Source organism: Morone saxatilis, unplaced genomic scaffold (genome assembly GCF_004916995.1).
Source record: "Morone saxatilis isolate NCDOM2014 unplaced genomic scaffold, NCSU_SB_2.0 Contig18, whole genome shotgun sequence".
NCBI lineage: Eukaryota > Metazoa > Chordata > Actinopteri > Moronidae > Morone > Morone saxatilis.
The window spans coordinates 27,940,890-27,956,253 of NW_023339740.1; the positions used below are offsets into that span (position 1 = coordinate 27,940,890).

Genomic DNA, 15,364 nt, shown 5'->3' on the forward strand with positions numbered 1-15,364 from the left:
GTATCGGCAAGTACCTAAATGTAACTACTGTGGTTTCTGTGCATCCTTATTCCAAACTACTAGAATTTGTCATGATTTTCATTGTCATCGGCCACTTTGCGGGTATACATATTGTGTTTCCTGGAAAATAGTGCATCTCATAAAAAACAGCTCTTCATATAGTCTTTATTATTCAGCATATACTCCCACACAATAAAAACAACTCTCAGGTTATTGCTAATATTTGCACAATTCAAATAGCAAACAGCAGCAGTGAGGGCCGACAAATCCCCACAACACACACCGTGTCCGACTCTTTAAACTAAACAATTTATTCTAATCCCCCAGAGATACTGCGGCCCAAACAAATAAACAAACACAACAAAAGAGAATAAATATGTATTTCTTCCCAAACAGTAGGAATGTGTGAGAGAGAGAGGAGGTGGGAGACAGAGGGGGTGCAAAGAAAGAGTGAGTTTATGGTTTTCATATTCAAATGTAGCTCCTGTTTTGTTGTTGTTGGTTGTTTTTCCTCACTGAGAAAGAGTGAGAAAGAGACAGAGAGAGAGAGACGGAGAGACGAGAGAGAGAGAGAGAGAGACGGATCTCGGTGGCCAAAACACATACACACAAGATATATGCACACACATGCTATCCAAAGTAATTTGTAACCTTCTCTTAGGTGGCAGCAGGCACGAATACACAACACACACTCATGCACAAAGTACAAGTACACATGCTCACTGTTCAGCTACACACACACACACAGTTGAATTATTAACTCTATTTTATGTCTACGTCAATATGAAGGAGGCAACATAAACAACGTGGATGCAATCAGAAAATGTTCTGCTTGATACAAACGTGTTCAAACACACACACATGCAAATGTAGACTGCAGATGGATGTACGCATGGATGCACTCGGTCATATGCACATATGGTGTACATACACACACACACATACACACTCATCACAAGTCATTTCCACATCGTTGCCATCCATCCTCTGAATGTACCATATCTGCAGCAGAGCCTCCGCACTCACACTCAGTCAGGATGACCGGGCGCTTTCCAACCTTTATTTCTCCAGAGGAATTTGTTCACGTTGATAAAATTCACACATGGGAGCCGCCCAGAGCAACCACATTCTCCCACTGTCAGCCACAGAGCAGATCCGCAGCTCAGACCCGTGGGGAAGGAAGGATCATGGATTTTACTCTCTCTCTCTCTCTGCTGATCTGAGGATTTAAACCAGCAACCTCACAGCTCACCCTGACTTTGTCCATCACACATATCCTCCAGACTGCATCCACTGTCCTTCCCCCATCACCCCCGATCCACCTACTGCACCAGAGACATGGGCCAATTGTCATATTCTTTAACTACAGCTATTCTACAGCTTTCAATTGTCATTTTCACACCTCCGGCTCTTACTGCACCTCCAGCAGTCGGATCAGGGGCAATCCCCTTATGTACTGAGGCTTTCTAGGGCTTTTTCTCTGTATTTTAAGGGAACTTGTGCTCAGTCAGGGAGCCAGTAAATCCCATAGAGTTCTGCAGGAATGAGTCCTAACCTAAATGAGTTAGCATTTTAGCGCCTTGAAGTCAGTGGGTTTTTTCAAATGGGTTTTTGGTAGGACTGCACAATAAATTAAAATATAATCAAAATCGCAATACGGCCAAATGCAATATCCAAATCAGATTTGATACAGGTAAAATGTGTGACCAAACTGCATTATAATGAGGTACTATAGTTCTTTGCTTTTACTTGTCTCAAAGAAGGTGGTTGCTAACAACTGGCTAAATGAGACTAAAGAGGTTGTCTGAGACATTAAACATGCCAAACTTATCTACTTATCTTACAGCCTCGTTGTGTTTATACTCACACTCTTGCAAACATTCAAACTCAAACAATTTGTAGATTTTAATCACAAGATTTAATTAGTTGGAGGTTTAGTGGTGGCGATGTTGAAGTCATGCGAACATGGTGTAGTTCATTTATAGCCTAATGTTCTGGCAATCGCATTTATTATTATTTATTATTTGGAATATTACTAGTATTTGTCTAATTTTTTTAAACCTAGTATGTGATACTGGGCTATACAAATGCATTGATTTTACAACCTTCCAGTAAAAAGCTTGTCTCTACATGACACAAGTGGACTATCTTCTATTAGTTTAAATTCAGTAGAGTGAAGCCATTTTCAATTTAACCTTGATTCAACACTTAACGGCTGATTTCACTGCATTACATTACAGCTGATGATGCTGCACAAACACTCGCTTTCACTACACCGTGCAGATTTATAGCATTATCTTAGGCGTTCAGTTGAATCGATTAACCAAAGTGATACAGAATGAAAATGAAATGAAAAAAAATCATGTAAGAAAGAAGTTGTTGGGAAGGAAAAATAAAGAAAAGCTTAAAGATGTTTCCGTGATGAGAAGAAAATGATATTGAAAAGAAGAGAAGTGACTCAGTGAGAACAGACTCCAGTGAGTCACACCTTGGAGGGATGAGATTTAAAATCCAGTGACAGAATACAGAGTTAATAGTGTTCTGCTGTCATGACTGGAGTGGAAAAGTCTGTTCTACTTGTAGAAGAAGATCAAAGCTGACTCCTGATGGAGTTGAAACCCGGCTGATGATGGTGTACAGAATACAGACCATATGTTTCATGTTGCTTCTTATTTACCACAGGTTACTGGTAAGTTGGAGAAAAAGTATCACTAAACTTATCGAGGTTCCTCTGAGAGTTAGACGTCATTTCATTGCAGGTTTCTTAAACATGTAGTTTATATTTTCAAATAATGCACATTTTTCGTTTTCACTCACCCCGTATTCAGACGTGGCAGAAGTACACTCACTCCTTACTCAAGTAGAAGTATAGGCTCTGAAATATACTCAAAGCATAAATTATTACTGGCTGTTTCTGTGCAAAACAAACTGAAACGAGTCTGTAATGAGAAAATGTAAGGAGTACAACTTAGAGATATTGTATAAAAATTTAGGGGGTAAAAGTAAAAAGCATGGCAGTAAATATTTGTACTTGATTACTTCCCACCTCTGTCTATTTAGATAAGAAGCAAGAGAAGTTCTCACAATTAAACAGAACTTTTACTTTTAAACTCATTTTAATTCGGACAAAGAATTAGTTGACTAACTCAGTTCAATTCAATTATGTTTTCTGTTTTCTGTTTTCTGTACTCTCTGACCAGCGCAAAACATTTTTGACAGAAAATAAATTCCCATATGAGAGGTAGCCTACAATACAGCGCTGCGCCATCAGTGTCTGATTTATTAAACAACAACCTTGTAACTGTAAAAGCACAATGCCTCAGAAGGGTTGCAGCCCGCTGAGGTAAACCCTATTAAAACATATTCTTCCTGACACTGATGCTATTTTGTTGGCTCTGTTTTCTCTTTCTTTTTTGCTTCTTTCTCCGTGTTTTCAGCTGTTTTGCTGCTCCATTTCAACCACAAATCCATTTTCTTGATTTTCGTCTGTCATTCAATATCAAAGCTGGCTTCCTGCTCGGAGTCAACAAACATCATCGTGATTGTGTTTGTTGTTCTCTTCTTCTGTGGGGTTTTACAGCAGTTGACAGTTTACAGCAGTTAATTTTTGAACTGAAAATAGGAATGCTGAATATAAAATGTGAAATGGCTTAACAATAGCTTCCATCAAAGGTAAAGAAAACCAGTTTTTAGTCTGTTAATCCTATTTAAAACACGATCAAGGTTTTATAGGGCATAGCATCCTGATGTATAATCCATTTAGAATTCAAACAAGCAAAGCCTGAGTCAAACAGTCCGACAGTGTAAAATTAGCAACCTTTAAATAGAGAGTTTCAAATGAGCCTTATAAGCTTCTACAAACAACATGAATTTGGAATTTCCTTAAAATGTTTCTCCTTCTGCACAAACAAAAAGGTTTTCCTGAGACCGACAGACAATTGTTTGCTGCTCCCTGAAACAGAGTCTTTGGTCTGCCTGAGAGGAAAGACGAAATGAGAAATCTGTGGAAGGTTTCAGTTTCCTCTCAGACGTCCCCACAGAGACACACTGATGGCTTTGGGGAAGGAGACCTGAGAAAAAGTCAGAGAGAAATCACCTGCTGAGATCAACCACATTACAGCCTCCATCTCAGCCTCTCACTGCAGAGGGATCACGGTGCTTATTAGATGGGCAATAACAAGAGACGCAAAGACACACACAGACACACACACCACACTCTTTCAATTGGAGTTTAAGTCTGCCACAATAATTTCCTCCAGCGGAAGCAAAGCTCTGGAGGGACAAAAAAACAGTCCTCAATAAGCCGGAGATTCTTGTTGGAAAGCCATGGTCAGCCATGGAAGTTCCTCCCTCCTCTTCTCTTCCCTCTCCTTCTTCTCCTTTTCCATGCTCCATCCTCTCTTTCTCACCTCTCTTCCTCCTCTCCCATTCCCTCCTCTCTCTTTTCATCCCCTGTCCTCTCCCATCTGAGCGTCTCAGAGGAGCAGGTCTTGTCATTAGACTCTAATGCTGAGTCAGACCAGACATTGAAAACAAGCTGCCAAGGTCAAATGTATTTGTGGTCTGTGTGTGTGTGTGTGTGTGTGTGTGTGTGTGTGTGTGTGTAGTGTGTGTGTGGGCGTGTGTGTGTGTGTGTTGTTGTGTGTGTGCGTGCGTGCGTGCGAGCAGACAGAGAGCGCTCCAGCTGGTTTGCTATGAAGAGACAGAGTGAGAAACTAAATTAACAAAAAGAGTGTTGTGTTTGTTGAACCCTCACCTGTTGTTCTGTACAGACAAAAACACTCTCTCTCTCCTCTCTCTCCTCTTCTCTCGTCTCAACTTCCTCTCTCTCTCTCTCTCCTCGACCAAACTACATGGAGAGAAAGCACATTGTACACAAACACCCTATTAGTTCTACTTTCTGGCTAATCATCAACATTTGTGTAGATAAATGTCCTCATTGACCCTACACCGTGAACGGGCGACCTGCCTATGTAAGTTCGTATAATCCTAACGAACATAGAACACACCCAAAACACACACACATACACACACCCTTCTGCCATCACAGCATTAGCAATTCCTTATCCGTTAGCATTGTGATCACTTCACTAATGCATAATTGATGTGCAATAATTATGCTGCTTGGTCATGTATTATTCACAGCAGCTGTGTGTGGCCACTTGCCACTATTTGTTCCATATTATGAAGGCAATATGTCAGATATGAGAGAGAGAGAGTGGGTGAAAGGTTACATAAAGAGCAGAGAGAGACACTATACACCTTGTATATGCTTTGGCAGCACTGTACTTTACTACATTTTGTGTTTGTGTTCTGGCAGCCCCATGACAACAGTAGTGTTTGATCTCTCATCTCGTCTCAATCCGACCGAATCCGACCTGCTGGAAGGCATTAACAATAACTATATAGCCAATCTCCTTGCTGGTGGTCTTGTTTGTGTTTGTAGGTCATATAGAGCACGCTGTCTCAATGGGTCGGTTGCAACTCGTTCTAAATGAGTCTCAGAGTGTGTGGTCAAAAAAAAGAAAATACCTATTTTTAATGATTTGCTATATTATGACTGACTCGAGAAAAAAGCCTTTTGTGCAAACAGCCCATTTTGTGGAACATATTTATTTTGTGTGTCGTTATGCAGTTGTATGTTAATTTAAATCCTATTCATAAGAACCAGCAGCAAGCAGTTGTGATCTTCATACTCAATCAGAGTGATGTGCTCTGATTGCAGGGATGAAAATATGAGTACATTTTACGTTACGTAAGAAGATGGCATTGGGCAGTGTGTGTTTATGTGTCGATGTGTGTAGAAGTATGCAAAACACGGACCCTGCCTGAATCCATGGATGGAAATATAAGTGTATTTTATGTCAGAAAGGGCCATGATGACAGTGTATGTGTTTAATAGCCTATTTGAAAAATACATTTGCTTGGTTTGAATTCTATAAAAGTGAGATGCGACTTAATGGAAAATGTGGATCCCAAGGTGAAACCTGTTGAGAACCACTGATATAAAGGCGTCAGTATTAAATGAATGCTGTTTCACAATCAGTTAAAAACTCCTTGTAGTATGTTTAAAGTGGCTATATCTTGAGAAAGTGAAAACATGACAATGTCAAAGGGGTTCCCAGTAATGAACCTATAGAGAATTATCAGCTGAATCTGCAGCTCCTCCCAGCTTAACAGAGCTTTTATAGCAAGTTTCATCTCATTGTTTATTGTCTCTCCCACAGTACACTACCTGCTCAACAGCACACAGCAGACACAGTTAGAGACTAGCTGGTGAACATAGTGGAGCCAGATATTTCCCTCAGGAGTTAGGAAGACCCAAACAAAGCTAAAAGAGAGTGAATATTGGACTTGAATGAATGAACATGTTGTTCCATAACTGCTGGATTTATAAATTGGCAACTCTTTGCTGAATAGTTTCACTGTATCAATTTAAATGGTGATGATATGTCAATGTTCACAACTTGTTTCCGCTTCCCCTCAATGGCCAAAACATCAGTTATTGCAGGGTTAACTGTGACCAATAAAGATGAGATATTAAAACAGAAACACAAAGACTGCTAACAATATTATTATTATATAATACCAAATGAATATGTACTGCTGTGATTAATTTAACTGTGACCACTCTTTTGCAGCAAATTATAGTTAATCAGCACATAACCCCCCAAGACTCCATAAATCACTAAGCAAAATCCACCACTAGAGATTCAAATCATTTCTTTTGTGTACTGCTGCGTTCCTACTTCAGTCATATCAGCAAACTCATTAAAACCAGCTGGAAGAACATGCTAACAGAAATCCAGAAAACAAGAAATTGAAGAGTCCATTGCCCACATGATGTGTTTAAGGGGTGTATGTTCCTACCTGATGGTTTTGCCCTCTCTCAGGTCATACAGAGAGAAGAATATGTCCGTGTCTTCTCCTATGCTGTTATAGGTGAAGCTCTTCAGGTTGACCAGTAGGTGGTGTGGTACTGGAACTCTACATGGCTCCCCGTGTCGCTGCCGGGTGCCGTCACCCTGAAAATCCGCGACAAAACAAGCATTATGGGAAAATGTATCATTTGTAGCCTTTAAAGCTTATCTGTCCTGTACATAAATTTAACTAAATAAACAACAATAAATTAAATAAATTACCAAATACAATTCTGGAACATTAGCGTAGTTACTGTAAACAAACAAGATGTTATTTATTGATTATAAGTAAACTTTTTTGATGCACCTTCACTGTGCAGAAGGAGTTTGACATAGTTAAAGTACAAACTGTGATTTTTGTTTAGAGTTGAATTATTGAAAGTCTTATGTGTTAGCAGTATTTTCATGGGAAACAGAAATGCACTACCAGTATCTCAAAACTGTACTTTAGTATAGTGCTTAAGGACTTGATGCCTGATAGGATTACAGACAGTATCCGGTGCGTTACCTGTGTGGTGCTCTGCTGTACACTGTGTCTGCTAGACAGATGCTGTGGAAGAGAGAAAGACACAAAACAATTACAGGTGAAATAATCATGTTCTCTCCTCACACTCCTTTCCTCCTCCTCACCTTGTTTCCTTTCCTCTATACTGATTTCATTTCATTCTCATTTATACTAATTTTAATCTCCTTGCCTTCTATCTTCGCCATCCCTCTCCTCCTCTCCTCTCATTGTCTCTTCTTGTTCCATCTCTTCTCTACTCTCCTTCTCCTTTCCTCTGCTCCTATTTCCCCCTTGTTTCCTCTCCTCCTTTTCTTGCCTTCTCTCCTCTCCCTGTCTCCTCTCCTCCTTTCCCAGCTCTGTTATCCTCCCCTGCACACTATTGTATTCCATTCTGTTCTCCTCATTCTCCTCCTCAGATGATGAAAATGCTTAAACGCCCGAGAGACTCATTACTCCGACTTGTCTCTCTAAATCTCTTCGTGGCTGTACGAGAAGAGAGCCGGCGAGAAGTGAAAACCTGTTTGATGAATTGAAGTAATGACTGTCAAACACAAGCAATCTGCAAATATTCCAACCTGAGCAGAGAATTAACACCAGCCTGCAGCCACTTCCTCGTTTGGCTTTCTAACACTGGATTTTGCCGAGTAACCAATCAGAAATGTTGCTGCTTCAAAGTGTTCAGCTGGTGTACGAGAAATATCCCCAGAGTCGAGAGATGGAACTGGTTCATGCAAATAACTACATTATTTCATCACCCATTTTTGTTATACATGTTTTATACAAAATGACAGCTCCCCGAAAGTGAAGACAAAATATGTCTGGTGTCTGCTGGTTCCAGTATAAGTCGTAAGCCCCGGCCCCTCCATGTTAGCAGATGGAGCCAAACAAAAAATTAAAAAATAATACGTCAATACACGTCAAATATTTGTTTTCCCAAAGATGCTTTTCGGCGCTTCAGGTAGTTCTTAACACGCTGATTTGGTTTGAATCAGTTACTTGATGCTATGAAAAGGGGGTTTCATGTCATCATTGACAGCTCAGCCCTGCTCAAGATTGACTTGGACAAGTGTGTGGGTGGGACCTCGATACCGAAGCTTAATTTTTGTACAGTGGCAGAAAATATAGACGCTACATCCATTTTCCATATGTCAGTGGTTTGGAAACATGTAAATATCTTTAATTAATCAAGCATATTCCCATAAATAATCCAGTTCTATCCAAAAAAATATATGTTTTTATCAGTCAACAGTTGCTTTATATTCACAGTGCACTATCTTGCGATTGATTGTTTTCCTGCTGTATTATTCTGGAAAGTTTCTTATTGCTTACTTTGTGTTCTAGTATCTTTTTCTGCTGCTGCTGCAGTTATGTAAATTCACCTCAGGGATCAATGGAAGTTTAATTTGATCTTATCTTGTGTTTACTTCATCTTGACCTTTCCTTGGTCAATTTTAACAACCAAGACTGAAACAAGAGCAAATAGTAATTACTGAAAATAAACAATTTACCAACAGGGAACCATTTGAATTATACTTTTAATATAATTTCATATCCGTCTCTTGCCTGTGTTACCTTCTTTTTTTTGTCTTTATTTGTTCTTGTCATTCTTATCAATGTACACGTCTGTAAAGAAAACATTCTAGGTCAGAAATAGTAAAAAAAAGGCTTGCTATGTTTTTTCTCCTTCTGCACGTTAGCTGTTCCCCACCTTCCATCCTACCATCTGTCAACTTTACCGCTTTATCTCTCTGTTTCTCTTTCTTCCTCTTCCCTGTGTCTGTAGATCTGTCTCTAGGCAACGGGACAAAGGGGGAATCACCACGACTACAGTGTTTGACTGGTACAGCTCAGCTATTTAAAGCAGGACTGATGTAAGAACACAGAACATCAAGTATTACTAAGAGACCATGAACAACCAGGAATACTCTGCACATTGCAGCAACTCAGACCTACATTAAACATCTGATCCCATTCAATGTTTCTGAAAATTAGATTACCCATCCATACTGTGAACATATGAAGGACAAAGTATTAAAATGTATATAATATTAGGTTTATCCTGCATGATATAGAATAGAACTGAAGCATTTTTTCAAATATGGTCTTTTCCTGAATAACACAAATTAAAACCATCTCAAATTACAAATTACAAGTAATGGTCGAAAGGCGGGTGAAGGGGTAATTAGACGAACATATGCCCCTTTATCTTTTCTCCTTCTCTTCACTTACGTACTCTCTACAATTTGAAGCAGTTCCTTACTCTGTATAAATGTCAAGATTTTCACAAAATGTTTCCAGTAAAAATATTTCAAACAAAAACAGATATATTTTTATATCAAGTAATGTCAAAGCCAAAGACTCCAAACAGGTTTGAGTCCAAATGAAAGAGACAGAGTCAAGGCTGACACAGAAAAAAAAGAATGCTTTTTCATTCTATTGCCATGGCGGCCAATATCAATCAATGCCTGTTCTAGATGGATTTTAAATTAAACCAATACCTGAACAAGCATTCAGTTCAATTAATTTTGTTTTGAAAGGAAGTTACTTCAGAAAAAATGAACATTATATTGTCTGCACTAACTAAAATATTTGGTGGAACCAATGACCAAGTCTGAGAGCAAATATCAACGAGTTCGAGACAATAAAAAAACAGGAGTAGTACTGGAGTCAGAGACTGGACTTGAGTGCTAACGTTAAAGCACTGCAGGTCAGTGATGTAGAGAAGATGCTAATCATCTCTGACATTCACCCTTTCATAGATCCTTCATGTGTTCTGATATTTCATGTAGGACTCAAATGCAGCACAATAGCTCAAACAACAGTTAAAATTGTGAACAACAGTGAGTTATAGTGAGTGGATTCATTAAAAGGTCATTGCAGATTACAAAAAACAAATTACAGAAAAAACATGATTGACAGTCATTGGTTCAGAAACTGGTTCAGATCCAGAGTGTTGATTTTCTGAACTACTTTTGAAGCAGCCTGAAGTATCCTGATGAAGCCACCAGTCGAGGTCTGTGATTATACTGGGATTCTTCCAGCTGAGACACTGAATGTGCTAAAATCAAAACATGGAAGGTCTTTAAGCCTTCACTTTATACATGAAGATTCATCTGTGATTAGTATCGCATACACCATACAATAAAGTGCTATTCTTCATATACATAGAGAGATTTGGTTGGTAGCTCTCAGTTGGGAGAGGAAAATAAGAAGGAAAAACAACAGAAGTAGAGGGATGAGGGGGATGAGAGGACAGCCAGCAGGAGAGAGAATCAAAACACACCAACAGGTGGCTGATTTACAGCACACACACAACAAACCTTCCCTTAGTTACAACTCTATAGCTTTATTTTTTATAAAACCAGTATGTCAAGGAGCATCAGGTAAGACGTCTGCTGCTTAGTTTAAAATATGTCTGTGTTAAATATCTGAAGGTGATGAAGTTGTTGATCTGTCTGTTACAATCACTCAATGATTACTGCACCAGCTGCCGAGGCTTCAGGCTTCCAAACCTCGCTGTCCATCATGCATCCTCTGATTTGAAACTAAAGCTCCCCACCAGCTGGAGTTTCAAGACATTCACAAATCGGCCTGCAGTCACCAAACTCAAACAACCACAGCTGAGAGTAAAGTAGCTGCAAGCAACAACTTTATCAGAACTGGAGAGTTTGTTAAAAGAAGAGCAAAGAACAGCACAGAAGAGTTTTTTTCTCGATGGAAAATATGTTTTTGCTCTTTTCCGGACTGGCTTCAGTAAGAGTTTGACTACGTCGACCTGAGCGGTTGAAGTTCACCCGTGGTAGACAATCACCTACCGAGTATTTTTTTAAGGTGCCTGCCCTTTTCCAAACAATTTACGACAATAACTCACGTAGCATTTAATCAAAGGCAGCGAGTGACGACAAAAAATGAGAATCTGCCACTTACATTCTATGCTTTTTATTACTGTTTGCTAATGTAAAATAATAGGGATAGATAAAAGGTCTGATAAAACATCTGTTAGCGCTGGACCTTAAAAATCTGTTTTGTATTCTGGGGAATGTGCCACTTCTTAAGGGTGTATCTCTTTCTGAATGCACTTGATGGATGCTTGCAAATACCCTGTCCTTCAGACATGGTTGTTGTGAGGTTTTTGAGTTTATCTTCTACTGCACTCATAATGGTGATGTAATCCGGGATTACTGGATGTTTCAGGTCTGTTCAGACGAGATACCCTCCCCTCAGCTGGGATTACTCAGTCCCCTAAGGTTATTTCCTGCACTACATAAAGGTCTCACCATCTTATAAAGATCTGACACGCTTATCTGGTCTTCATCCACCATCTCAAACTCCTTTCTGGGCACCAAGTCCAGACCCATGTGTCTGAGAGAGAGAGAGAGAGAGCGAGAGAAACATCAGTATCTTTCATAACCTTCACACAAACCTTGTACATTATTTTTGATATATAGAAATCTCCACCATCTCACACACACACACACACACACACACAGTATATATAATAGTATATTAAAGTAATTTTAGATGTGGCCTTCAGGGATAATGTTCCTCAGGATTACTTTTTGTTCAATCTCAACAACAACATCTTTCACCCACAGACCAGTGACCTTGCTCTTAAGGATACGTTGCAGAATATTGTCTGTAAAATGTTTCCTTTAACTGTGAATGAGAAACTAAATGTGTATTTCTATATTACTGCTGGCAGAGGAGGGCCCAAGGCTCCAGAGGCAGAGGACACACACCACTCACTGGCTGATAAAGTTTAAGAACCAAGGGTTTTATCCATTACATTTTACTGAGCTGTGACTCTCTTCTTTTCATACAAAGAACACCATCGAGGCAGAAACACTAAATTAGTTTCATTTATGAAAAAAAAAATGTCTGCAGCTAATAATTATTGTCATTACTGATTATTCTGAGGATGATTGGCTTGAGTATTCTGAAGTGGGGCTGAGTGACATATTTATCCACAGTCATTGTAGTACCTACAGTAAACGTTGGTCAGTGCGCCCCCACTGTGGAGAAGCAGACAGGAGCACCAGCATGGAAGCTGAGCGATGCACTGCTGTGGACGGGGTCAGCAGAAAAACTTAGCCACAAGACAAAGCCCACCACAAAAAAATAGATAGATAAAGTGCAGGTGAAAATATTCCTAAAATAGCATACACGTCAACTGATATTGATTTTTCATTAGGTGGGCCTTTTTAATGTACATTGTTTTTCTCTGCCAGGACTCCTGCCTGTTTCTCCAAACTGGGGGTGCACGTTGAACACTACTGTCCAGATTTTTTGTGGGCTTTTGTTGCCTAATTTCACTTTTCAAAAATAAAACAAAAACAAGGTTTTTTTGGCAATGAAATTGCGGGAGAAACAAATATATATATATATATTCAGAATTCACAGGGATTGGTTGATTTGCATTAATAGTTGTGATCACAACATCGCAATTTCCTGGAGGGACTGACTATAGATAAGTATCACATTTAACCCCCCTTGAAAATACCCAAACTATCCCTTTAATTAATTGATCATTTTGTCTTTACAAAGTCAGACAATAGTGAAAAATGTCTTGTTTTGTCTTAAAGATATTTAATTTACAATCATACAAGACCTAGAAAATCAGCCAATCCTCACATCAACATAACATGATATTCAATGACGCAAATGACTGATTGAGTAGTTTTCTTTTGAACTTTCTTTTGAATGAGTATTTGATTCATCGACTAATAGATCTAATAAACTCTACAGTAATAAGAGCATTTCTTCCAAATTTGAAAAGAGCTACCAGAACACTTAAAGATGTTTAAAATTAGAAAAAAATCCACAACAGAAGAAGATGCAGTGGAGCTTGTTTCCTATCACGCTGCCTTTCAGGCTGAATTAGCATTCAGGCTATAAACTAATGCTACTGCCTCAGCTGCTGCTCCTTTTTTATCTGATATGTCACTTCTCGCGCCAGCTGGGGACCGAATTTGCAGCACCTAGTTGTTTTTGAGGGCTATTACGGTTTAAAATGTTTGTTAGCTCAGTTTGTTGTCGTGAGTTCATGTTCATTTTTGTCTGCCTGCTTCAAAGGGACCACTAGCCTCAGCTTGTACACATGCATTATATGACAACTAGCATGTAACTGCAACTTGTGAAGAAAAATCTGAACTAACCCTTTAATTATTACAGCAGCAAAAGGAATACCTCATATTTCTGTGTAGGATAATAATGATCATGATCATCCTCCGCGGCTTATGAGCACACATATCCCCTCACAGTCTGTGTCTCTTCTCCACAGGCAGCGGGCTAGAGCTTTAAATAACCTGTGTTACAGTCCTGGGCCGCCCGCCTTTCATTTCTCCAGTATTAATAACTCAATCCCAAGTCAACGGATATTTCTTTCCTTTTCATTTGTTTTCCATCAGCCTTTTGACAAGCTCCCATGAGTCGTCAACCACTGGTGTACGGCCTCATCCACCTGCCTCCAATCATTCTTTGATTTGCCCTGAGTGGGTGTCGGGGGAACACGCTGCTCTGCTGTGTGAAGCACTGATTTAGAGTTCACATCATCTTTAAGCATCAACACATCCATGTGGATGATGTTTGTGTTATTCTTCAGTAGAACATACTTTAAGTCAATATACGTCTTTATGTAATAAGTTTAGCCGTGTTACGAGCTGCTGATGGGAGGTTTAGTTCAGTTAACTGATATTAAGACGTTGGTGTGTTTCCTCTCTGCCATTCACCTACATTAACTCCATTTATTTCTGTGTAAAAGTTGAGTGTGCTGATATTCATAATTGCAAACCATGTATTAGCGTGATTATTTGGTAACACTGCACATATATCTCTGCCAGTAATTTCTTTAGCTTATAAACCTTATGGGAGGCGGTATGCTAAACTGGTCTTTGATGCATTTTGATTGTAATTATGTTCATATGATTATCTTAAGTGTGTTTTATTAAATTGATAAACTGCTAACTGTTCTTCAGTCTCTAACTACCTGATTCCCTGGAGATCTTCTTTTTACAATAAAACTATTTACAATATGCAAAAGTGCTTTATCCTAAAGTGATTTACGCTTTTTAGAATCAAACCCATCATAATCTGTTCTGAAAAGCAACATACTAATACAGTAGTAAAGTAAAGTAGTATATACTTTTATAAAGAGCGGATACAAAAAGTCTGCTTTATTAGAACCATCTTTAAACTCACTTCTCAAAACACATCTTTTCAAAAAAGCTTATTTTAGTAAACCATTTAATTTCCATCATGTTACATGTCATACTGTTAGTTTATTATTGGTGTTTTTATTATGTATTGGTGATGGGTATTTTTATTCTTTTAATTTTAATTGTCTAAATTTATTTGCCCCAGTGCAGATAATTTGCAAAATAATCTCTTTCATTGTTTGTATTTATTTTTTATCCTGATGTCCCGGTTCATGCCTGTCTGTGTGTGTGTATGTGTGTGTGTTTGTATTCTCACTCGTTGCCCCAGTCCAGTCTGACGGTGATGTGTCTCTTGACGTCTCGGCTCTGGTCCTGCGTCAGGTGACCAGACAGGAGCTGCCTTCTCAGGTCGATCAGCTCCATCATCACGTGGCGAACCTTGTAGAACAGATCCACTTTGTGTTTCTGATGGAGAGAGAGAGAGAGAGATTAGATTTATATTGTTCAGCTCCTGAAGAGGATCAGTAAGCTGTTGTTCTCTGGCACCTAAGGGCCTTTTCTGCAGCGTTACTGGCACTCTAACAACTCACAGTGTAATACAGTTAAGGTGAATGTGTTCATTGTTTTACCAGATTATTCCTATTTACCCTCACAGAGAGAGCTGGATCCCATGCCAGCATGTATTGGCCAGGAGGCAGAGAAACAGTGTGAACAGATCACAGTCTATCACAGACAACACATTTAGAGTGCACAGCCCACCTGCTCTGCAAGTGTTTTGGACATTT

At 39.2% G+C, this 15,364-nt stretch overlaps 1 protein-coding gene across 1 annotated transcript in view; it reads right to left on the bottom strand.

Moving 5' to 3' along the window:
* LOC118328758 (dedicator of cytokinesis protein 3-like) overlaps positions 1-15,364 on the bottom strand; it is a gene marked incomplete in the record, with an annotated part of 127,180 nt that overhangs the window by 42,157 nt on the left and 69,659 nt on the right. Inside the window, 4 exon segments of the mRNA XM_035662658.1 lie at positions 6,871-7,025; positions 7,429-7,470; positions 11,703-11,787; positions 14,896-15,044. Of these exon segments, the coding sequence (XP_035518551.1) occupies positions 6,871-7,025; positions 7,429-7,470; positions 11,703-11,787; positions 14,896-15,044 (431 nt within the window).